Source organism: Lycium barbarum, chromosome 11 (genome assembly GCF_019175385.1).
Source record: "Lycium barbarum isolate Lr01 chromosome 11, ASM1917538v2, whole genome shotgun sequence".
Lineage (NCBI taxonomy): Eukaryota > Viridiplantae > Streptophyta > Magnoliopsida > Solanales > Solanaceae > Lycium > Lycium barbarum.
In genome coordinates, this window is record NC_083347.1 from 21378909 (window position 1) to 21405038 (window position 26130).

At 32.7% G+C, this 26130-nt stretch overlaps 2 protein-coding genes and 1 long non-coding RNA gene across 4 annotated transcripts; 1 reads left to right on the forward strand and 2 right to left on the reverse strand.

Moving 5' to 3' along the window:
- Positions 1-692: 692 nt before the first annotated feature.
- LOC132619120 (uncharacterized) lies at positions 693-3624 on the reverse strand. The gene is made up of 3 exons (XR_009574517.1): positions 3419-3624; positions 2432-2481; positions 693-1068 (listed from the first exon to the last, which is right to left on the reverse strand). It is a non-coding gene; the product is annotated as an uncharacterized LOC132619120 (long non-coding RNA).
- A 6652-nt stretch (positions 3625-10276) lies between these two features.
- LOC132617629 (probable tyrosine-protein phosphatase DSP4) lies at positions 10277-14882 on the forward strand. 2 transcript variants are annotated; one of them, XM_060332676.1, is made up of 6 exons: positions 10277-10679; positions 11217-11310; positions 13804-13861; positions 13963-14006; positions 14101-14282; positions 14563-14882. In XM_060332676.1, exons 1-6 carry the CDS (start codon positions 10378-10380, stop codon positions 14609-14611), a joined length of 729 nt encoding a protein of 242 aa, XP_060188659.1. In that variant the 5' UTR covers positions 10277-10377; the 3' UTR covers positions 14612-14882. The 2 variants fall into 2 exon arrangements, with proteins under 2 accessions (XP_060188659.1, XP_060188660.1); XM_060332677.1 differs by having other exon boundaries at positions 14101-14882.
- An 8208-nt stretch (positions 14883-23090) lies between these two features.
- On the reverse strand, positions 23091-24932 carry LOC132618922 (1-aminocyclopropane-1-carboxylate oxidase 1-like). Its single transcript, XM_060333914.1, has 4 exons — positions 24723-24932; positions 24140-24366; positions 23727-24060; positions 23091-23637 (listed from the first exon to the last, which is right to left on the reverse strand). The coding sequence occupies exons 1-4, from the start codon at positions 24825-24827 to the stop codon at positions 23344-23346; spliced, it is 960 nt and encodes a 319-aa protein (XP_060189897.1). The 5' UTR covers positions 24828-24932; the 3' UTR covers positions 23091-23343.
- Positions 24933-26130: the final 1198 nt, after the last annotated feature.

A 26130-nucleotide genomic window follows, 5' to 3' on the forward strand; every position in this document is an offset into this window, starting at 1 on the left:
CGGACGCCACAAAATCCACCAAAGAGGAACTGGAGCAAGTTGTTCTTTTTTATCAGCAGCCAGAAAGGAAGGTATACAGGGGCACCGAGTTATCTCCGGAGCTCAGACTTGATTTTATTAAATTTCTTAAAGATAATATCGATTGTTTTGCTTGGTCCTATTTAGACATGATAGGGATTTCGCCGAAGTAACGACCCACAAACTAAGCTTGGACCCGAGGTTTTCTCCGGTAAAGCAGAAGAGGAGGCCCATAGCTGACTACAAGAACAAGTTTGTTTAAGAAGAGGTAACAAAATTATTGAATATAGGATCTATCAGTGTAATAACTTATCCTAATTGGTTAGCCAATGTAGTGGCACAATGGGAATGTAACACGTGGTGGTTGAAAGTGAAACGTTTCTTAGTCATTTCGTTTGATCGGAATAAGAATTCTCGGATAAGCCCAGAGCTAACCTTCTGAGGAAGTTGTCTCGGGTCATTAATGGGAGATTAACGTTGTATGACTGGTTCAGATTCGAAGTAGACGTTATAATTTAGAATTAAGGCAGCATTTATTGTTTATTATTACCCATTATTAGGCTAGAATTTACAGCTCAAAACTGGTGATTATCAACTATAAAAGGAGCTCAGTAGCTCATTGTATGGATCATCGAAATACACTTTCTTGCACTCAATTATACAATCCAGTTGTCACACCCCGATCCTACTAGGGTGTGATGGGCACCCGACCCCATATTCGGAGCCGAGCGAACCCGCTGACTCTTATTACACATATAAACTTGTGAATCAATTAAGAAACAAATACACAGCAAGCTCTTCAATTTTTTTTTCTTATAAGTAAAGTCTATCATCATGTGGGACCCGTTACATGAAACATAATAACATATCGACTGGAGAAGCCGTCTACAAAGCTGACACTCTATACCCACGACTCTGTCTGCAAAGTCTCTAACCTCGAACATAGCGTCATAGTACATATACTCTGACTTGGCAACACTCCAGGACAAATGGAGCCTACCAACTCCGCTGGAACATCTTCTATGCTAACTTCGCATCCTTTGGGTGTACCTGCGCAGCATGAACGCAACCCCCGAAGAAGAGGGGTCAGTACGAGTAATGTACTGAGTATGTAAGGCATAAATAGTAACATAGTAAGAAATATGAGTATGAATAATAACTGCATGGAAACGTAGAACATATCATAGGATAAAAGAGTGACCTGTACATATGAGTGCCGCTGAGGGCGAGTACCATGCATGCTTGTCTTTCCTTTTGTAAAAATATTTCTTTTTCATAGACATAGAAAATAGAACTTATATCATATCATGTCTTATCATATCGTATCGTATCGTATCGTATCATATCATATCATATCGTGTCATGTCATAGCATATCATGTCATATCATGTTGTGTCATATCATAGCATATCATGTCATATCATAGCACCGAACAATGTCGGCTCGCCCACATAGCGCCGAAATACGTCGGCTCGCCCATATATCCCGCGTCCGGGATGATAAGCCAGCTGACCAGGTGGCAATGAAACATGTTTCCCTTCCCATTCCCCCATGTATCCCTTCCCCCTATCCCAGGTTCATATACATATCTTATATATATATATATATATATATATATATATATAAGATATATCCATCGAAAGGAAATCATATATCCATCGGAGTGACGTAAGGTCGATGACCTCCGATTGACATTATGGAATAATCGTGATCGCTTTGTTTCACCTTGAAGGGATGAGTATTTTAAGGTGAGACTATCAACGGAAAATAGTATTAAAAGTAAACATAGAACGAAATCATGAGCATCATAGACGTTAATTCATAGGCCTTGAAATCCTTAGAAAATAGTGTCATAGCTAAGAAATAGAAATAAGGTTCAAGAACTAGTTTATCGCCCTCATGTTCACATTGAATCCTTAGTTTAAAAATCTTAGTCATGGAATCATTCTGGTCGTATTTGTCATAGGCATATTCTCTTTTCTAACATCGTCGTTATCATTATCGTCATAGAAATATTCTCGTTAGAGTAATTATAGTACTTGTCATTTGGTAACGGAATCAGGATCAAAGGTTTCCTTTGGATTCAACCTCAAGTAAGTCAAATAGAACTATAAGGAAAAATCCGGGAGCAACGGGCCCACCTCGGGCCAAATGAGGTAGCGTATACGATTTGCATATGTTACATGTCATGGCGTTACTTGTGAGGGTTTTAGGGTAGTCGGGTCCTATTTGTGCAAGTTCTAGATGTTTAGGCAATTTTTCAACATTTCATACAATATTTAATTCAATTCTACTGAATGAAAAAGGGGAAACTTTGGGTGCGGATTCCGGAGAATAGAATTGTCCCCGAGGCTTGTATCCAACTTATTACGTCTAAGACATGCCATAGAAGGAAGGGTGAAGCCTTACATACCTTTTCCGCTTCATACACGTCTCCAAAATCAAGTTTCAAGTTCGCCAAATCTACAATTTGGTCACAATTACCAAATGTTAATTGTAAGGCTTTAAGATTTCAATCTTAACCAATACTTGTCTACAAAAATTTGGGCAGCATCTCCCCTATAAATACACCATCCCCAAAATTCAACTTAGCCAATTTTTTTATCAACAACAATCCGGGAATTCAACCCGGCCAAACTATCAACACAATGACAACAACCATGACTACAAAACACAATATAACACAACTAGTCTTCTTTCCAACATAATGCAATAGCTTTCATTCCAACTTCACATTTCCAAACCAATCTCAATGTTTTTACATCCATTACTAATCAAGATCATTACAATATAATTCGGAAGCATTTCATATCATTTCTACAAAATATTCACAAGATATACAAAATATACAAACTTTCCACCAAAACCATAATCCATCCAAAACTTCTAATCTTCAATCTACATATTCATAACATATTTCCATCTTCCAATTTCATCAACCATAATCATAATTTGCACCTTAACAATTTCATTTTCATAATTACATAAATCTACCATAAAATCACAAAACTTCTCATAACCACTTAACAACCAATCTTTCATGCCAATATGGACTATTATCCTTCCAAATTCACCAACTAACATAATAATTCACATTTAAAACTCCACTTCCATAATTACATAAAAACTTCAATAAAATCACATAATTTCCTATAACTATTTCCAATAATTTTCCATGCCAACTTGAACCATTTTCTTCCATTTCCAATATAAGGTCCACCACAACTACAACTAGAATACAACATAAAATTCAACTCATCTTATTCATACAACCTTACATACACATGCACACATGCAAACCCACTTTGTAGACTTCCATATTTCCATAAATTCTACTTATTTCTACATACTACAACATAAACCAACCTTCATAACATAATAAAAAGGAATTAATTCTTACCTTTTTCTACAATCTTCTTCACTTGACCAAGTTGTCAACTTGAAGAAACAAGTGCTCTTTCTTCCAAAATAATTACACCAAGTTGTAAAGGACCCTTGAATTAGTAGGAATACCACAAGAAAATAATTTTTGGGAGAAGATTTCAAAGGGACAAAAATTGGAGAGCATGGCCGTATGCCATGTCTCCTTTGCTCTTCATTTTTTTTGTTTTTCTCCTCTTCTAATGTTCTTGAAACTTCTATATGTTTCAAGACAACTAAATGACCCCTTTTATTTAATTATCACATGGAAATTAATTAGAATCCATGGGCTTGGGCCATTGTATGGCCGGCCACCCCTCTTTTGGGCCTAATTTTTTTCTTCATTGTTTTTTTGGGCCAACCCGGTTGGTCCCGAGTTGAGCCTAGCCCACTGACCTTTCGACCTTAAAACGTCCATATCTCCTTGTACCGACGTCACCTGGGAACCCACGACCTATGGTTGGAAAGCTAATTCAATTATCTACAACTTCTATTGCTTGGTATTTTTCCAAATTCCAAACTTATAATACCGTTTTTGCCCCTAGAAGTCAGATCACCCGAAAACGTTTTCTTAAAAATATTCGTTTGGAGGGCTTCCACTTTGATTTGGCCCAAGGGTCCTTCTTGAGTTGTGTTTAACTTCACATATGTGATTCATATGACTTGTCACGTGTTCCAAAAAAAAATCTTGACGTGTGGGCCCCACCCCATCTTACAAATAATCTGACGTTCAAAATACGGGATGTAACACCAGTTCTTACAATTTGCATAGTGTTACTATTCTTTTGTTCGGGATCAACATTTATTTATAAAAGGCAAAGGCATACAAGTGCTCCACCGGAAGAAAACTTATAAAGAATTTTCTCCGAGGATCATACCAGCCCAGGCTCAATTATACCATTTCTATTTTAATATTGGCTTATTAATCTTGTTTTCTTAGTTAAGCACTATTCATAACAAATCAATTCATGTATCCTTTAAACCACAAATAAATTTAACTGTACTCTTTTTAGGGTAAACACTCCACATTTTATTTTGTCACACTAACCTTCCTTGCGGTTTACAATATTATTTTCACCTCCCTTATTTTAATTTCTTTTGATTGTTCTATTTTTTTTTTAAACACAGTTGTTCTAGTAATCTCAAATTTCTTTCTAATATTATACTTTATAAATTAATTAAAAGCACTAGGATCCAACCAGCAACTATTTTTTGAATTCAACCATTATAGGTTTGAACTCCAAGCATCACTATTTCTTCTTTCCGCTTCACACGGTATTCAACAAATCAATACCTCTTGTAATATTATGGAGACCAAGCAAGTTGATCTCTTTTTGTCGGGGAGGAAAAACAATGAAGAAGCAATTACAATCACATATGAATCGAGAAGGCTACACTTAGGAAGGATATGAAAGACGTAATTATCATCGAAGCTTGTCTAGATGGAAGTTCTAATACCAAGTTTGACTAGTCATTAAGAGATTGTCGATAAAAAATATCCATTTTATACTGGTGAAAAGTACATGAAAGAGATACTTTCTCGTTAATGCGCATAAGTAGAAAGTGGAGTAGAAATTTTGGTTTACCGTACACATTTTTCATGACCAAAAAAAAAAAAAAGTAGAAACGTAGAACTTCCAAATATTAAATATATCAAAATATTGTAGCCTTTATATATGAAGAATCAATACTCGCCTTGACTGCTTTTCTTTCTTCTGGTCTACATTCCGACATAGCTGGAATACTGAGCAATTTTCACAATGACATGATGTTTCCTTTTTTCTATTTGGGCTCATTGCACCAAACAAAAAAAGGAGAAAAAGAGAGGAAGAAAATTAAAGCAGCAGTTGTTATAGCCAATGCTAAGAAAAGAATCTGTGGTCTTCTATTGGAAAAGTCATTTCTCTGCACCAATAATTGAGATATGTGATTCTTATGATCAATTGGCGAATCTAATATATATAGATAACATTCGAAATATTTTATTTTATACCTCACACAATTGAAACTAATTTTGTGAGACTTGATTTTTTTTTTTTTTGGACATTTGATATTTATTGGATTGATCGGATATTTATCGGGAACCTCATTAGTATCTCCTTTGAGGATGATGTCCAGTGTTTTATCATATTAAAGAAGTTCAGCAAATATAGATATTCGTCAAAATTTGTGCTCCTACTCCTCCTACTTCTTCTCTTGCTTCCTCTATTTCCCCCTTTTTTTTTATGTGCTACATAAAATTGAAGACTCGTTATCTATTAATTAGTGGTTGATTTATTTGAAAACACTTGAAAAACGTTATTATTGAATTTTTGAGTTTGATTGTTGAAGAAGACATGGTCTATTGAGTTTTTAAGGTTTGAGTGAACCTAACAATTGAAAATTACTGAGATTTATATTAAAAATATCAAATTTAGAGCTAATGGGTAAATTTGGATCAATTTTGAAGTTAAAACATTTTGGTGAAGTTTCTCAAATATTTCTGATAACCGGGAGGAATTGTTTACACTTTGTCCAAAATTACGATAATTTTTTTTTACTAAATCCTTGTGATTGCAAGGACTTCTGGGAACTCATCTTTCAGAAACTCATGGTACATAATTTCTGAACAATTTATTTCAAAATTATAACAAATTTTGTACTAAAATCCTGGCGATTCACTCGACTCTATGGCAAACAGGCCGATACATCAAAACTCCTAGCAATATGCCACGAGTTGTGGCAAGGCAAGTTTTTTGGTGATTAGTCAATAACTGAACTCCAATTTTAGCGCGAAGACTGTTTTCACATAATTTTTTAAAACGAGATCAAAAGCTAAATATCAGTGTATATGCACAAATCTCCCAATTTGTATATCATATAGTCCATTTAAGGAAGAAATGCTTGCATACGAAATATTTCCATTCTCAAAGCTCGAATCTACTTTGTCTAATTTAGAATGAAGAGATTTCTGTCTCGTTATATTGCAGTATTATCGTGTCTAATTACTATATCCTTTTTCTCGTGGCTTGGTCATCACTTATCACCCGTTTAAGAAGCAAAGCCAAACTTATACGCATCTTTTCTTGCCGCCACTCAATTTTCTATCTTTGCCCTTCGACTTTATGATAGATTCTTATTATAAGGTTTATTGTAGAATCCTAATGAAAAATTTCAAAATGTTTAATATTTCAAAAAGTAATTGAGCAATAGTTAAGATTGTTATTCTTACAATATTTTTTGAAGAGCAATGCCAAAATTTTACGGTTACAAAACTCTTTTATTTTTAATTTTTTATGCTACTTTAATTACTTAGAAATATTTATTTAAAAATACTAAACACCAATAATTTGTTATTCCAATTCTTTGTTGAAATTAGGTTAAACACTAATTATTGAAGTTCAAGACCAACTTTGAATATTTACATCAACACATGCACTCGTACCACTGGATGTCAGCATTTTGTTTAAAACGATTTGGCACGTTCTAACGTAACATTTGTCCATTTTCTTTATGTCCGCACACATTGATCGTCGTGCTTTTGAAGAATTTAAATCTGCATCATTAATTGATGATATGCTTTTGCTAAGGTTTATTGGAGACAACATCTCCGTCTTCCAAGATAGGGGTAAGATCTACGCACACATTATCCTGTTCAAACCCACTTATGAGATTATACTGGATATGTAGTTGTTTGTTGTTGCATGTGCGTATTTGAAATCTCTGTGACTAATTAAAGTAGCGTAAAATCAAAAGGTGGGAAGTGCAAATATTCTTGATTTTGGGGTTATCATTGAAGCCATACCCACAATATATAATTTTTTACAAATTTATCCACTTAAGATCATTTTAAGGTACGCGATTGAAGTTTCACAATTTCGCATCTGAAGTTACAAATTTTTGATAGTGGAACTTTAAAATAATCGGGTCGTAAACTTTAAACAATCGAATATGAAGTTCTTCTGTCGCAGTGCAAATTTTAGAGAATTATGACGTCGCTATGTACAATCAATTAAGAAAGTCGAGTCACAAACTTTAAACAATTGAATTTTTTCATGTTCGGTTGGTCAAAAATTCCGGAAAAATATTTTTTTCCTAAAAAAACAAGTTCATTGAAATATGACAAAATAACTTTTCTAGTAAAAATAGGAAAAACAAGTATCATAAATATTCCCTCAATCCAATTTTTACTTGTCCTGTATACTAAAAATAATGTCCATTTTTATTTGTCCAGTTTGGAAAACCAAGAGAAAATTTACCATTTCATACCTATTTTACCCCTATTATTAATTATTGATTTGGAAACTTCAAAGAATTGTTAGTGGATGTACAACTTTTAAAGCATGTTTGATTGATTTCAACCATTAGATGACTTAGTAATAATTAGGGGTGACATAGTAAAATTGTCATTCTATTTATGGTTCCTCAAGGGATGTGTCAAGTCTAGGCCTGTGCACGAATCGGTTCGGTTTGGTTTTGACCATCATCGAGTTGAAATTTCGAATTTCTAAAATTCTCAACCAAACTCGATCCATTCTAGGTTCAATTCAATTCGTTTTTTATTATTTCAGTTCAGTTACTCAAATCGATTTGTTCGGTTTGTTCGAAAATTAAACAAGCAACTATTTTTATTTCAGTTTTAGAGTAAAGGTAACCAAAAGTAATGAGATCCTTAATTTACAGCCTTATAACTAAGACATTAACTAAAAAAAAATCATAAACTTGCAAGCATAATAGCATATAAATAGAAAAATAAGAGCTTGACAACTTGTGCAAGCATACAAATCCACCAACAACACATTACATATACCAAATTAATAATCCAGCATCTTGCAACTTGCTAGCAGACAAGCATAATAACTCAGTTTGCATCCTAAAAAAAAAAAAAAAAAAACACACACACTCTAATTTGTACAGGCTAAGATCAAAGAACAAACAAAGTCACGGATGGAGGCAATGCCAAAAGGCAAAGATGGTTCATGAGAAGAATACTGAAAAGACGAAAGCCCAAAAGGAAAGCCAGCTTGAGGCCAAGAAGAAGGCCATGAATATCCAGTGCAAGGTGTGCATGCAGATATTCATTTACACCACTTCTGAAGTTAAATAAATATTGATTCACTATTAAGTATTAAGCGTATGTATAGTTAGACTATTAGAGTATCAATCATATTAGTCATTAGGGGCATATAAATTCGGTTTGTTCGGGTCGATTTAGTTGATAATTGAAGCCAAATGTATCCGAACCGTTAAACCGTAATATTTTACAATTGCATTTGTAAATTGAAATCGAATTGTATTATCCAAATTGAATTATCCGAATTGTTTCGAATCGGTTCGGAAATTCGGGTTGAACCGATTTGTGCACAAGCCTAGTCAAGTCAATACATGAGAAGTAAAAAATGAACGCGGGAGTAGCATTCTTCACTGATTGTCTCCTCTCAACTTACTCCGATCCGATACCGCTATCTCCACCACACCTTTGTAGTGCAGTTTGAATAGATTATTTTCAAATACTTTTGACATAATATTTTCTGCTTACTTACTAATTACGTAGCACCAGAAAATAATAAGAAAACTACTTACTTTTCATAAAAACATACTACATGAAAAAATATTTTCCTTATATTGTTTTAAAAATGAAACAAATTCAATTATATTGGTCTAAAGAATGAGCATATTAATCTGACTCTTAAAGAGACAGTTTAGAAAATTTTCAAATTCTTTTTTTCGCTCAAACGAATCTTAAATCCAATTTAGCATCACAAAAATTATTTAAATTACCTAAGTACCAGTACAATCATATCTCTATATAACATCATTGTTGGTTCGAAGTTGTTATAGGCTTATAGCAAATGTTTGTTATACATCTATGACAATATTTGACATTTAAATAATATTTAATTATTATAGGCAAAGAAGATGCATAAATCTATTTTTTTTAATCTTAATGCTATATAAACTAACAAAATTATAAAGAAGGGAAATCTTTTAATGATGGAATTGTATATTCATATTATATTATTTGTCATAAAGTGTATTAAATTATTAAAATATCTGGTCTATTTTTCTTGTCTTATAATTAGTAATTTTAGATATTATATTTCTATAAAGATGGTTAATTATTATATTATCAAAAAAAGAAGATAGTTGTTATAATGCGGAGAGGGGTAATTTTACAAAAAACGTACTATTATAAAGATGAATGTTACTGTTATAGGTAAAAAATCGTTGTAGAGGTAAATATAATATGAAGAATCGGTTCTCAAAAAACTTGACTGTTATAATGAATTGTTATTATATAAGGATATTGTTATAGACAAGTCTGGCTGTATAAGAAAAATAACATTTTAATAAACTACTTTTGACTTTTGAGTAAAGGCCATGTGCATAAAGTTTTCACATGCATGCCAAGATAAAATAAGAGGCCTATAGATCGCTGATAAATATTTATTCAAATCATGTAAATGTATTATAATTGAGTAAATTAATAAATTAATTTTTTTAATTAATTAATAATAATTAAGTGTTAAAAGTTTATGTGGAAATACTTATAACACATATTATATTACTACTACTATTAGCTTGTGTTAAACATCGGTATTTTCTGAGAGATGATTGTGATCCCTTCATTATTAATTAAAATTTAAATTAAAGAATCTTTCAATAAAAAGCTCTTACTTCTTTTTGAAAATAAATCAAATCAATTGAATTATTATTAGATGATTAATGTTTTTTGTTTCCAAAAAGCATGACAATTATCGAGCGTCGACATTGGAGTGGCGCATTTTAGCAACCCCTACCCTGATAACTGTTCCCTGTCGAAAAAGTCATAGTAAACTTTACGCCTATAAATTTCCAAGTTCCTAAACGAGAAAGTTCCCCCCTGTGGTATCAGAATCTCTATTTCCACTCAATTCAAAAACCCCTTATTCAACTCTCTCTCTCTCTCTCTTCTCAGCTATGAAACAAGACACAACCGTTGCTTCAGCAGCTGACACGTGTAAAACAATCATCGAAGTCGCGGTAATTGAACGGCAACAACACCCGCTTATTCAGCCAAGAGATGTCAAGCTTTCTCCTGTCCCCACTGCCGACGATTTTGACTTTAAAAACTTCAGTTGCGGTGATGAAGATGGGGAAGAGCAAGACTTTTTCATTCCTCCTCTCAATTTTGCTATGGTGGATAATGGCATTTTCCGGTCCGGCTTCCCTGACGTAGATAACTTCCCTTTTCTTCAAACTCTTGCCCTTCGTTCCATCATGTAAGTTCATTATTACTCCATCCATTGGTTCACTTTTACTTGTCACGCTTACTTGGAGTCAATTTGATGAATTCTCCAATCTATTTTAAAATTAGATGTTCAAAAACTATACCAAAAATATAACTACAAGGACCGTTTGCCCATGAAATTTTTTCACTTTTGTTTTTTTTTCATTTTATTTGAAAATCAGGTGGAATCATATTTGGAATTTGGACCCCAATTTTTTTTTTTTTTTTTTAAAACTTTCGTACATTCAAACCACTGAATATTCTTTGCAAAAATTATAACCAAACACAATTTCAATTTCAAAAATTCTGAAAAAAGTGAAAAATATTTGGTATCTATGGCCAAATGCCTACCAAGTTGCAATTCTTCTTATGAAGAGAAAAAGTCTTCAAATGTTGGTCTTTGACCATAGAAAAACAAAACCGTGACAAGTAAAAGTAAACGCAGTGAGTATCGGACGAGACGGATCTTTGTTTATTTGATGTAGAGTAAGAATAGAATTGAAGAATTAGGGTTTTTTGTTGTTGACAGATACCTGTGTCCAGAGCCATATCCAGAAGCAAATATGGAGTTTCTCAAGGCAAATGATATTCGCTTGTTTCAGTTCGGAATTAAAAACTGTAAAGTACGTTTCTCATTTTTCTCTAATGCTTTTGCTGATATATGTTTGCTTCTCTGTTAATTCGGTTCTTGTTTGGTCATTTATGCATAAAATCTTAAGTGAAATAATCACATTTAATGTGATCAGCTTATATCTTAAGTTTAATATTGGTAAAACCGTGAATTAAGATGATCAAGGTTAAAAGAGAGAGAGAAAGAGATGTACTACACTAAAATAATTGAAGGCATGCTTAGTGGGCCGTAGAAGATTTAGGAAAAAATCAGTTAATTTTGGCATTTATAGGAGTACAGTACATTGAAAAGAGAACCATGAAACAGTTTTTCGAACATAAAATTGCGCTACGCCTGGACAATGCATATGTATATCTCATATCTGTTTCCATGTACAACAGTAAAATGATGCTCATTTGTTTGTGTGTCTACACTCCAGCTTGATCCCACATAATGTTACATCATTGTTTAAGATTTAGTTAAAAATTATTCATTTTTTGTCTGCATCCATATGATCTTCTGGGAACAGCCATCCTACCTTGGTAGGAGTAAGGTCTGCGTACATTATACCCTCCCCAGACCCCAAGATGTGGGATTTCACTGGGCTGTTGTTGTTGTTGTTGTTGTATCCATATGATCTTCTGCTTAAGTCATGTGGAAGGATGGAATTAACTGACCATATCAATTTTCGGTTTTAAGAAAAATAATAATTAAGGGTTTGGATTGTGATGAGTGAGGATGGAAAGTTGCATCAATTGTTTAATGCAGTTTTTATAATTCCACAAGATGATAGATTTTTGGCAGTTGCTGATCTTGAAGGCCAAGGTCCACAGAGGGTTTAGAAATTTATTATACTACTTTCCAGTGATACAAAATTATGATCTGCAGAGAACCACAAATATTACTTTAGAGAAAAGAATCAGTATATATGTTTGGCTAGGTTTTTTTTTTTTTTTTTTAAAATTGTTCTTTTGATTTGCGTGAATCTAATGTCTAAAAATAAAAAAAATGGTCTTTTCAGTCATTTCTTTGTTTAATTCAACACCTAGTTCGCCTCTCCTAGTTATGCACTAGAGTCTTCAGAAGAAACTGGCTTGAAGATCTGTATGCTGAATTAACCTTCACGATTCTATGTCCTACTCATACACCTCAATACTTATGTGTTTTGTAACACCTGAATCTGTATAAAAGACATAAGATATGTACTAATTGAAATATCAAATTATTGTATTCTCATCTCTGCCTCATAAGACCTTAGATCAAGTCTTTTCCTGTAGCTAAAAGTCCTCTTTTTTTTTTTTAAAAAAAATTTTTTAGGTAGCAATCTGTAGGAGCAGTTTTTTGAGAAGATCGAGTCATGTATAAACTTGAATTATGCTTAAGTAGTAAGCTCGTAGCGTGGAAGAATTAATATCGAATCATTGTCCCTATACTCTACTGCATTTTAGACGTTCAGTTACCTGCATGTCGCTTGAGCATAGAGCACATGAATTTGAATATTTTAGATGCAACAATACTTTAGAACTGGTTGTGAGTTGTGATCCAGGTTTCATTGGATCCAAACTTTCTTTTAGCTATTTCAATTAGAACTAACTAAACAGGATAGTGCCTCTTCTTTCTGTGAAAAGAAAGAGTGCGTCAATGGAAAAGTTAAGTGTAGAAACACAAGGCACGGCGATAATCACTTATAAGTTAAAATTTAGTTGAAGATTTCATTTCATTCATTTAACTATTTGGTAAAGTTTCCGTTTTTTCTTTTGGATCTCAAGCAAAGATCAAATAAATGTGTTGCCTGATCGCTGTCTTTCTATCTTAACATCTAGCTGCTGAAGTTAGCTGATTTTTTCCTAGTTCGTCTTTTTGATTTCTCTATGATTAACCAGGCAGTTGCTATGTGTGGTAGGTTGTTGGATTCAGTTCACTCTTGTCCCACCTTAACTGTCATTTGTCTGTCTCAGTTATTGGGTGACAGACTACTCTTGTAGATTCCAAAATAAAATTACACTTTAAAAAAGAACCTTATTCTCTTTCTTTTAGCTTGTTTTATTAGCTCATCCATATCCATAAGGGTTCTTGGAGATAGGCTTGACCCAAACTTTATTGCTGGCTGGAGATTTAACGAGGCAATCATGCAAAGAAAAACTAGTTCTACCTTATTGCAGAAAGTTTCAGCTAACGATATTGACATGGTCCATCAATCCATCCTGGGATTAAACAAAATAATTGGTACTTTTGAATTTGCTTGTTTAAAAAAAAAAAAAAAAAAGGAAAAAAAAATAGATGGAACGAAAAGAAAAATAACTTAGAAAAACTCAAGTCATCTCGGTCCTTTCCCTGGTTCATTGCATATTTGAGATACTGTAGAAAATTTTCAGCATGGTGTCATTGAACTTTACGGATGCTAAATAATTGATCACATTCGTTCCTCGACCCGAGTATTTCGTTTTGTTCTTTCAGAAAAACTAATTACTGGCAATTGATTTGATTTTTACAATTATGCTTTCAGGAACCTTTTGTAACTATTCCAGAAGAGAAAATTCGTGAAGCATTGGGGGTTCTAATAGGTATGCTCTTGCAAAAGATAATATCTGTTTAAAAACTTTTAGTCAAATTGAGTTAATATTGCTATCTTCTCATGTTAATGTCTTTAACCTGCTGCGCACAGATGTTAGAAATCACCCGGTGTTGATCCACTGCAAACGTGGGAAGGTGTGTAGTTTTTATTTTTCATGTTGTAGCCTCAAATTCCAAAGTAAAGAGTACCTTATTTAAAGTATACTTTTGTTTTCTGTCCATTTTCCAGCACCGAACTGGTTGCCTTGTTGGATGCTTGAGAAAATTGCAGAAGTGGTGCCTAACTTCTGTGTTCGACGAGTACCAGCGTTTTGCTGCTGCCAAAGCAAGAGTGTCAGATCAGAGGTTTATGGAGCTTTTTGATCCATCCAGCTTCAAACAACAGTCGTTGTCGTTTTCGTGTTCAAAGAGGTAATAATCGTTACACGTGAACAGGACTTCTTTTCTTTGCTGTGTTGCCTTCCAAAATTGGCAGAGGTGATGACTTATTGAAGTAAATTTCATTGATGAAGGAAATTGTCAAATTTTTTCCATTACAAGATTAGTTTCTCCTTCTTGAAGAGCTCTTAGCTTCCTTCTTGAACCGTAATGTGTTTAGCATAGATATGCTTAGATTTCTTTTAAATTCCATCACCTGGTAAAGAAGCATTTAGTCAAATGCTGAAGTGTTACTATTTGTCATAAATACCAGGGGTAGAGCTCGTTCTCTCCGTCCGGTTCTTCATGCCAACTATGGTTAAACCAAGGCAGCTACTAGAAAGCAAATTGTGCCCGTGATGCTACCTGGTTTCTGGTTCTCTGACAAATATCTGTTTGTAACTTATTAGTATGTTATAGTATCTCTACTGTAGAAGAATCTTTAATCAGTTGTAAGCTTGTAACTAGGAAGGTCCACAAGCAACAAATTCTCAATGATGCTGTTGGTTTAGAATAAAGGAGTCTATTGTAGCTTTTGCATCTTGCAACACATTCCTGTATTTGATTTAAATGCAATGGCCTGTTTAATTCTTAGCACGGTATAATTTTTGCCATTTTCTACCTTCGTTATAAATTTGTGACAAATTAAGGTGCTATGACGAAATGCAAATATTGTTAAGTTGTAAAGGAACGCCGGATTATATTTTGATGAAAGTTTTGCTTGATCCGTTTATCCTATTAAAATGCTATTTGGAGTTTGGAGACTTGTATATATTGTGGAGTCCCCTTTTGTAGGGAGCCATAGAACTCCCCATAGTAGTCCCTTTTACGTGCAACTATCTTCTTGTTCGTAAATGTAAGATTTATCATCTTTAATCCTGAGAGGAAAAATTAGATAAGATTGGTTGCAACTGCTGTGCCATTAGTATTGTGTAATTGTAAAATCTTACTGGTTACAATAGTGAATTGATCACTCCATTTTGTCAGAATTTGCTTATTGCAGGGGTAACTTCAAGGAATTTTGGAACTAAGTAGGAGGTTAATTCATTTTTGAAAATAAAATGTATATATATTTTACTACTATATATATAAGGGAGAATTCATGAGTTTTATAGTCCTCACAACTTTGTGGTTTTCATTTTTGCCCCTATTTTGGCCTTTATTTATATAGTTATATGTATGTATTTTGGTAAATTTTAGAAAGTTTGATGGTAATTATATCCTAAAAAGGCAATAAGTAGGAGGTTAATTCATTTTTGAAAATAAAATGTATATATGTTTTACTACTATATATAAGGGAGAATCCATGAGTTTTATAGTCCTCACAACTTCGTGGTTTTCATTTTTGCCCCTATTTGGCTTTTATTTATATAGTTATATGTATTTTGGTAAATTTTAGAAAATTTGATGGCAATTATATCCTAAAAAGGCAATAAAGATATAGGACACTTGGCAACTATCAAGAATTTTTTTCAAAAGTTAAGAGCACACATATTACTCTACTCCATAGCACATATTTTTTTTTTAATTTTTTTTTGCCCCATCTCTTTAAAATCGACATTTTCACATGGACCATTTGTTTTTTATTTTTTAAAGTTGCAGCAATGCTTTAAAAACAATTCAATTTTTTGCATGGATTTCCCTTCAGAGGCATTGGTCTTTAATTTTTTTTCCCTTTGCTTAAAAAAATAATCAAAAATACCCTGAAATTCTGGGTTCTAACCCCAACTTAGTTAAAAAAAAAAACATCGCAAAGGCAAGGCTTCATGAAAATTTTGTCTTAAGGTAGAAGTCTGCCTTGCGAAATTTTGCAAGGCAGAATATTTTTTTACTCTGCTGGAATTCTATAAAAGTTAGGCAATTATGTCAGGCAATTTTGCTAGGCCTAATTTTGCCAGACAATTATGTCTTGTGATTTTTTTTGACTAAGTTGGGTTCGAACCCGGAACCTCGGGGTATTTTAGGCAAAGAGAAAACATTAAAGACCAGCAATTTGAGGGGCAAAAATTAAAGATCACCCCCGAATAAGGGAAATCATGCAAATTGCCCAAAAGGTTTCAGGCCTTTTCATTGGATACGTATCTTTTTTTAAGGAGGAAATGGGAGAGGGGATTACAACGTGAGATTCGAACCCTCACCAACAAGGTGAAAGTTCAGATAGTCAACCAACTGAGCTACTAAATTTCGACATTGTATACTTATCAAATTGGCAATATGCGATGACTTTTTGTGTACCTCTCCTTAAAAAAAATTATATCAAGAGATAGTATTATATATATATATATATATATCAGTCCCTCCTTGTACCCACTTCTTCACGAATTGTACCCGCATTAAATTCTTGTAACATGAACTATATAATTTGTACACTTTATCCAACTATTTTTCCCATGTAGACATGTGTTATAGTGCTTAATATTTATTCTCTTCTCATGTATAGACGTATGCACTTTTCTATATATAATAAGTGCCATGGAGGGGCGAACACAACAGTCCCTCCTTGTACCCACTGCTTCACGAATTGTACCCGCATTAAATTCTTGTACCATGAACTATATAATTTGTACACTTTATCCAACTATTTTTATATCACACGTAGACATGTGTCATAGTACTTAATATTTATTCCCTTCTCATGTATAGACGTATGCACTTTAAATTTAATTCTCCGATACATTTATTTCCTCCGTGCACTTTTATTTGTTCACTTTTGACTTTTCGTGTTCTAGCTGAATATTTATTCTCTTCTCATGTATAGACATATGCAGTTCAATTTTAATTCTCATACACGAATTTATTTCCTCCATGCACTTTAATTTGTTCACTTTTAACTTTTCACATTCTTTGAGAATTAATAAATCCACGTGGATATATGTCATAGTACTGAATATTTATTCTCTTCTCATGTATACATGTGTGCACTTTTATTTTAATTCTCCAGCACATATTTATTTTCTCCGTGCACTTTTACTTGTTCATTTTGACTTTTCACGTTATTTAAGAATTAATAAATGAAGTACTCCTTCCGTCCCATATATACTTGGCCACATTACTATACTTGACTTTTCATGTTCTTTAAGAATTAATAAAAATAAAGTGCCCCCTTTGTTCATATTAACGTAGACATGTGTCATAGTACTTAATATTTAATTCCCTTCTCATGTATAAACGTATGCACTTTAAATTTAATTCTCCGACACATTTATTTCTTTCGTGCACTTTTACTTGTTCACTTTTGATTTTCGTGTTCTAGCTAAATATTTATTCTCTTCTCATGTATAGACATATGCAATTCAATTTTAATTCTCCTACACAAATTTATTTCCTCCGTGCACTTTCATTGTTCATTTTTGACTTTTTACTTTCTTTGAGAATTAATAAATCTCACGTGGATATATGTCATAGTACTGAATATTTATTCTCTTCTCATGTATACACGTGTGCACTTCTATTTTAATTCTCCGATAAATATTTATTTCCTCTGTGCACTTTTACTTGTTCATTTTTGACTTTTCACGTTATTTAAGAATTAATAAATGAAGTACTCCTTCCGTCCCATATTATTTGACCACATTACTATACTTGACTTTTTACGTTTTTTAAGAATTAATAAAAATGAAGTACTCCCTTCGTCCATATTACTTGACCATATTACTAAAAATATATGTCTATTTTTCTATTCTATAATTATCTTCTTTTCTATTTCTATTGTCCCCGTTTTCCTTGTTTGTCAATACTTTAAACGTGAAGATAGGACGAACAATAGCAATGCAAATTTGTACCAAAAGTCATTTTAATGCTCCTACACATAACTTGTTCACTTTTGACTTTTCACGTTCTTTGAAATTTAATAAATCAAGTATATATTTTATCATAATATCTATATTTATTAGTATATAGTCTCACTAGCCTCAGAAAATGATTTGAAAATGAATAATTAACATGAAGGGTAAAATAAGAAGAAGAATGTTTTTTTCCTTGATATGTTAACATCGACAAGTAAAAGTAAAGGGAGGGAGTAACATTTATCCCCGTTTTCCTTCATTGTCAATACTTTATTTATTTACTCTCCTTTGCAGTCTCTGATTATTGTTTCTTTACATTTATAAAATGTATTACTTTATATTTGCATTTCAGAATTAAAATTTGGTGATTAATGATATAACATATATCTTTCTAATTTTAATTTTTTTGTAACAATTAATATAAAAAATTATAATATATTTTTTAATTAATTTAATAAAAATATTTTAATCCACTATATACAACAAAATGATTTTTATGTTTGGATATGAATAGTTACTTAGTTGAAATGGATATCAACCTGTCGGTATACATATAAAATATTAAAGAATTTAAAAGAAAAAATTTAGAATCAATATATTAATTTTCCCTCACATTCTGACTAATTTTCTTTTGCATCAATGAATAACTTTCTTTGTCATGATAATGATAAAAAAGTCCGACTCTTTCCATTTCAAAGACTTTTAATTACAACTAAAGTGATGGTATATAAAATATATTTTGTATATATAATAACAATTAGAATGTTTTTAAAAGTTATTTTCAAAATACAAACCTTAAAAACTGATTAATTAAAGTGAATAGACATGTTCGGCCCGTGCATCGCACGGGCATGTATTGCTAGTACAAATTATATATGTGTTGTATATATGTACTGATATACTCCAATATATTTGCACCCTCAGCAAAAGACTAACTATCTCTATGACTTAAACTATTTTAAGAAATAACTCAAAATGTATTTATTGCATTTTTTTAGGCTACTATTTATTGTTCAACAAATGTGTCATATCTTTGCTCAATTTTAATCTAATCAATTTTTTTAAATGTTAATAATTTGATGAAGTTACCATGTTTTTTTATTAGTATTTATAACGTATCATTTTATACACTTTCTTAATCCAAGTTATAAAGTATATAAATTGATATATTTGCCTCCATTTCGGTTTGAAAAGTTATCAAAGTGCAAATTCCACGTAAAGGTGTAGCAGTTCGGAAAATAAAAAATTAGAATCGTCGTTTTCTTATTTATATACTCCTTATATATTTAAATATATCCTCATTTAGATAAATTAGTTTTTATATACTATCAAGAAACCATATAAAATTGATAATATTTAATTAAGGATAATTTAGTGAAAAGATTTCTTAATTTCTAGGTCTGAGTGATTTATTAGAATTTTTTTTCAACTAAAACATTTACTAGGTCTTACTTTACATTTAAACATGTCCTACGTCATGTGTTCCTCTCCACATGCTTCTCCCTATTAAACATCCAATATTTTACTTCTTTAGTGATATTCTATGTGCCTACAAATAAAGTAAAAATTATTGAATGACATTTTTTTATTGCTGAAAATGAAGGTAGCGTTATGAATCAAGATTAGATAATCTTTAACATCTCTTGTTTGATTAACCAAAAATCAATCTTTTAAGCCTGAAACATGTAAATAACTAAATTGATTCTTAAGGTTCATTTTATGAATTTAGTTTATGGATTGAATTTCGTCTAAAACTAAGGTTAAAAAACACATTTGACTAGCATACAGTCTTGACACATAAAATAATGAGTGAAAAATCAATAAATATCAAAAGAAATCTATTTCTATCTATAAATAAAAATCGCATGCTCACAAATTCATAAAAATACAAAAATAATTTCCAATTTATGATCTTCGACAAGTTGTAATTATCATACTTTATCATGTGAGTTTATAGAATATCGAATCACTTGCGCCCTTTGGTATTTGCTAATTTTCCTACCAAACTTATTTCCTCATAGATATTCTTTTTAAAAAGACTATCCAATTATATGACGAATAAACTTTAATAATTATGAAAATTTATAAACAAAATATGAATTACCTGTAATTACATTAAATTAATTATGTACCAAAAAAGTGACACAAATTATACTTATTTGATAAAACTTACGCATTATTTTTGTATTTTGAGTTTGGGCCCGAGTTTAGCACGAGCCTCCGACAACTAGTGATAACTATAAGACGAAAGAAAGGGATAAGCGGCAGCGGTTATCATTTAAAAGTCTCTGGAAGTTAACTTTCTTTGACTTTCAGAAAACGAATTGCGTCAAGCATCTGGGTTAGGCAAATTAGTCAAATGTGAGATTTTATAGTCAGTCTCAACTTATTTGTGATGCTTCCTTTATATTGATTTCATCGTTAGTCGAACATATAGCAATTAAATGTAACAACCAATAGCTCAACCTATATTATTGATGTCCCAAAAACACTACAGATTTATTACCGAAAATGATATTTTCCCCCTTCTTATAAATAAAGCATGTAACAGATCTTACAAAGGTTATCCCCATCTCCCCCCACCCCGTTCCAAAAAGAAAAAGAATGAAAAAAACAAAAAAGAAACAACAAAACTGTTATTGATTATGGGCTTCTCATCCATTCTGTCCTATGACGAATATACTTGTTGAATTATAGGCTTTGATAAGAACATAAAATTTTGTTGCACCTTTATATTCTTATGTTTTCTCACATTTCACTTGAACGTCGAATTGAATTTTGATCACGCCCCGTTTAAACTATTTCTATTCGATTAAAAAATCCAACTCAAAATAATAAAATTGGATATGTTTCAATTGAAGTGACTATATAAGTGTATATATACCTATTAAAATAAGCTTTAAGAAAATATTGTTAAAGGATGAAAAGAGAAAATTAAACTCCCAAGGTAGGGTAAGATTTGCGTACACTCTATTCTCTCCAGACCCCACTTGCGGGATTACACTGGGCATGTTGTTGTTGTTGTAACGTAAAGAGAGAATCAAAAGTGTCTTTCTTTTCTTTCCTTATTGAAGTTGAAGATGGAATAAGATAAGTTGAGAACAAAATCCTTCGAAATTAGTTTGCCCCTAAGTTTGATCTTGCATCAACTTAATGAGTTAATTCCCTGAATGGTTATTCATGTTTTGCAAATTGCCTCCTAATATCACTTTTGTATCTTTTAGGACTATAAAGTCACCAAACTATCACTATTTTCTTCAAAATATACTAAACACCACATAAGCCTCATTCTCCCAATTGACATGCCATGTCTCATTAAACGCTATTTTTTTTAATGATAAACTTATTCAACTCATCAAACCCATTTAATCCTACCCAATCCATGTCTTATACTATCATTATAGACCCGATTAAAAAGAGATTCAAGATGCGTAACCTTTTAGCCTGCATTCCTCAATTGAGCCGAAGTCTAGAATCAAACTGGAAATATACATACTTAACAATCTATTAGGAGGAGTATTAAAGAAAATAAATTGTTAAGTATGGATCATCCAATAGCCTCTTTTTCTTTTTTCTTTTTTTCTCACTAATCTGTCAAATATATACTGTACCAATAAATTGAAGAGATCTTGATACCTGCTCCCCCTTCATAGCACTTCAAGTGTGGTATCTTGATTGATATTGTCAAGTGTCCTTCGTTATTTATCGTTGATTCTTGTTGTACCCTAATCTTGCAGCTTATTTCATTTTATTTCAGCTTTTTTTAACTGAAACATTTTTAATGAAAATATTTGCTACTAGAGAGAGCATATACATATACATATACCGCTGATTGAGATTTTATGTGCGATATAATTTATACTAGTTATGCAATGAAAAATAGATTTGATTGACTATTATTATGGTCATACAGCTTTGAGCAGTTAAGTTTGCTTTGGCTTACTCATTATTAGGGTGAATAGGCACTGGACCTTAATTATTTTATGACACATAAATGAGACTTATGTACAAATATACTCGCTGCTATGAACAAGTTGAATAGGGTTTGCGCCCCCACCGCCCGCCCTAAACATTTCAAAGATGTATAATTATTTCTAATACTCCTCCTCCGAAGCCAAAAAAAAATTACTCCTAATAAATTGTTGAAGTACGGAAATTTTCAGTTTGATTCTGGACCTCGACTCGATTAAGAAATGCAGGCTAAAAAGTTATGCATCTTGGATCTCATTTTAATCGGGTCTAGAATAGAGGAGTATGTTGTTTTTTGTTGGGTGACCTTATAGTCTTAAATGATACTTAAGTGATACTAGGAGGTAATTTCCAAAACATGGGAGACCATTTACGGAATTAACTCTCAGCTCAACTTCTTTTGCTTTTCTTGCTCTTGAAGCACTGTGCAGCAGATGTTTAATATACTGCCCCATAGACTATCACTATCTCAATTCAAAATTAATCTTGTTTGAAAATCTTTGCTTTGAAGTGCAGTTGACTCATCTTATTGGTGAAGTTCACATTCTTATTTCTTACTACAGTATTTATTTTTGCACTATGTGATACCCCGTCAACTTCCATGTTCAACTATAAACATGAGAACTCTCTGACCAGTATAATTTAAATAGTGTGGGTCAAGATTAAAGGCTTCGCTTTTTGATCATTAAAAATAGTTGATGACAAAGAAAGCTTTTATCCTTTTCTTGCATGAAAAGTAAGCCGAAATGATGCTGTTACATCATACATGACCTATTTTAATCATCACTACATACACAGTCTATTGCAAATTTCCACAGTAATTTTCAACTATTTTTCCTTCTCTGGCTAATCATAATAGATTATTATTCCTTTTTATTCCTTACGTAATTCTTTTTTAATTTCTCCGTTCCCCCTCTTCATGGTCTGATCTGATAAAAATTCGCATAATCTACTTGTCCAACAGCAATTATAAGTTTATTCATAGTGAATTTCTCAACACTGAATTAAGTATCCTCGAAAGTTTACTTATGAAGGTAAGACAAAGTAATTTCATGAAAAGGAACAGGATACTGCCAATCATTTGTATAAGAATCTCACTTAAACGTAGCTTTATTTTATCAGATTATTTTTAGAAACAAACTTTAGGACCCTTTCTAATATAAGAAGCACAGACAGATACCCTCTCTTGTATGATTCGACAACACTAAAGAAGTAGTAATGTGTTTAGCTACTTTTGTAAAACATCAAGAACAGAATTATTTCCTTTTCAAATTCCATATCCCTCCTCTTGAATTTTGAATTTAAGCACTTGCAACTGGATCAACCTTCACATCAGCTTCCATGGCCTTCATGGCTTCAAACCTTGGCTCTTTGGCCTGAAACTTGAGTCCGGCATATAACTTCATGTAATCATCAAACATGAACCTCGGATAAACTTGTTTGCTTTCCTCTGCTTCTTTTTCCACCAAAGCTGGTGCTGGATAAATCATTGCATCGTTTCCTGGGTTATAAAATGAAGCTAGTGACATTCTAGTCCCGTCTGTTTGGGCAATCACTCTATGCATAACACTCCTGTATTTCCCATTGGTGATCACCTGATTTTACATTTCATAATTAAATATCCTTTTAGTACTTCTAAGTTATGTTGAAAAAACGCTTAATGAGAAACTTTAGGATCTTGTACCTCAAGTTGGTCCCCTAGGTTAACCACAATAGAGTGGCGCATGGGAGGAACATCGATCCATTGGTCGTCTTTGAGGAGTTGGAGGCCGCTCACTTTGTCGTCTTGAAGAAGAAGTATGATGCCACCAGCGTCTGTGTGAGCGCGGAGTCCCTTTATCAAATCGGGCTTGGGGCATGGTGGATAGTTGCTTACCTTGGTTCCAAAGTTGGGACCTTTTGTCCCATAAAAAGCTTTTTTCAGGTAGCCTTTTTCAAGACCAAGGTTTTCACATAGCAAGTCCAGTAATTCCTCAGCCAACTTCTCCAGTCTTTTAGCAAAATCTCTCATGACCTCTCTGCATCATTTACTATAAACTTAAAACTTTGAACTAAGAAACTACTAGTATCTATCTTAATCTGTATAGAATGGATTACCTGTATTCGTCATCAAGATCGGGTACTTGAGAGATGTTAGAAGCAGGAAGATGGCGCAAGAAGAAAGTGCTTTCCCAATCCAAATCAGTAACCTCTGCTTGCACTGCTTCAAGACCCTTGCTGGCCACCAATTCTTTGAACCTCTGTTCCATGCACTTCTTGTAATGTCCCTTTGTCAGTTTCTCTACAGTGTCCATAACTTCATGTGGAATCCCATGGTTCACCAACTGCACCAAAGACATAAACAAACAAAATGTCAATATGCATGATTTCTAAGCTTAAAATTACTACTCCCTCCGATTTTATGTGTCTTAGTTTGACTGTGTATGATATTTAAGAAAATACAAAAGATTTTTGAATCTTGTGATCTTAAATTAAATATGTGTATAATGTCAAATGTTATTTAGATCTCATAGTTTTTGTTAGCGGGTTTAAACATGTCATGCCGCCATGTATAATGTTGGAATTAAAAGTTACTATACATAGAAAGTGACAGTGACGTTCGTTTTTAAACAATCTACAATAGAAAATAAGACATAAATTGAAATTGATGGAGTAGTATGTTTATGCAAACTGTAATTACCTCAAAGAAGCCCCAGTTCTCACATGCATCTTTAATCATTTCCATGGTGTTGGATCTCTCAGAACCATTGAGCTTTTCCAAGTGAATAATTGGGAAGTTCTCCATCTTTCTTGGTAGAATATGTGTTTTTGAGTGTGTTAAATATATAGAATATGTGTGAATACAAAAGACTAAGGAGATGAATTAATGCTAAATAAATGTTATGATGGAAAAGTGTGAGTCTTGAAAGGGTATTTATAAGGGAAGAAACATCAAGAAAGTAGGAGATGATTAAAAGACTGTACTGGGGTTTATTTCTTGGTCCTAAAATGCATACATTATTCCAAGTCACACAATGGCCCCACTAAGTCCAAGTCCACCTTACGTGAAATCTGGTCATAGTTACTTCTTGAACCTTCTTACCCACAAGTGGGATTTTAATTTTGAGGTATAAAGACAAATGGAAAATGACCCATTCATGGTGGCTAAAAATGATTTTCCTTGCATCTTGGACGGTATATAATACTCCACTGCTCTGTTCGAAGCGGCTGCTCCAGTGAAAACTTTAATGTCATTGTCTCATGTGTTATTAAAAATTAAGTGGTTCTGTTCGACAAGTATAGTACTATCTGCAGGGAAGTTGCCTCATACTTGAAAGTTTCTAAGGGCTGCAGATCACATTGCAGTCCAGCGGCAAGATTTAAACCTCATGGGATTCTGAACTTTTTAAATTACTGGTTCTAAATTAATCATTAATACATATTCAATGAAATTTCTAGGAGATAGCCAGGGCCTTGGTGGCACTATTGACTGGAGTAGTTTTATCTTGTTAAGCAAATTGTAGTGCAAATTATAGGTTCACTTTTAAAAAGTATGTTACTAGTGCAAGACTTCATGTCTTCTAGATTTTTCCTGAGTCGATGGAACAATGATAATATTAGGCGATTTCTTCTCATTGTTCTAATTCTTGATGAATAAAGTTGTAGTATTTGTGTTCGTAAATGGTGAGAGATAATAAGCACCTGATGAAATAGTTGAGGTGAGAGCTGGATACCATCGTCGTTTAAAAAAAAATATCTTTTAGTTCTCTTGTGTCTTAATACATTTATTGAAGTCATTTTCTTTAAGGGCGGCCATGTGATCTTTGGCAATGCATTTGAGATTTAAAAATTTGAACGATGATCTTGAGGTAATTAGGCACTGCAATCACGAGCTTTAAATATATTCTTAAGCCAAATCTAATCCTCTTAACTATCTTTGACTAGGACTTTTGAACTTTCGACATATCATATTTTTTTGATACTTTTGCTATGTCATTCCATTTAATTGTTAATCAACAACTTTACCTAATTAACTAATTGTTGAATTTCATCTAACTAATCTCCAAGTAATAATATCTAAGCTGATGAAACATGCACGCTTGAGCAAA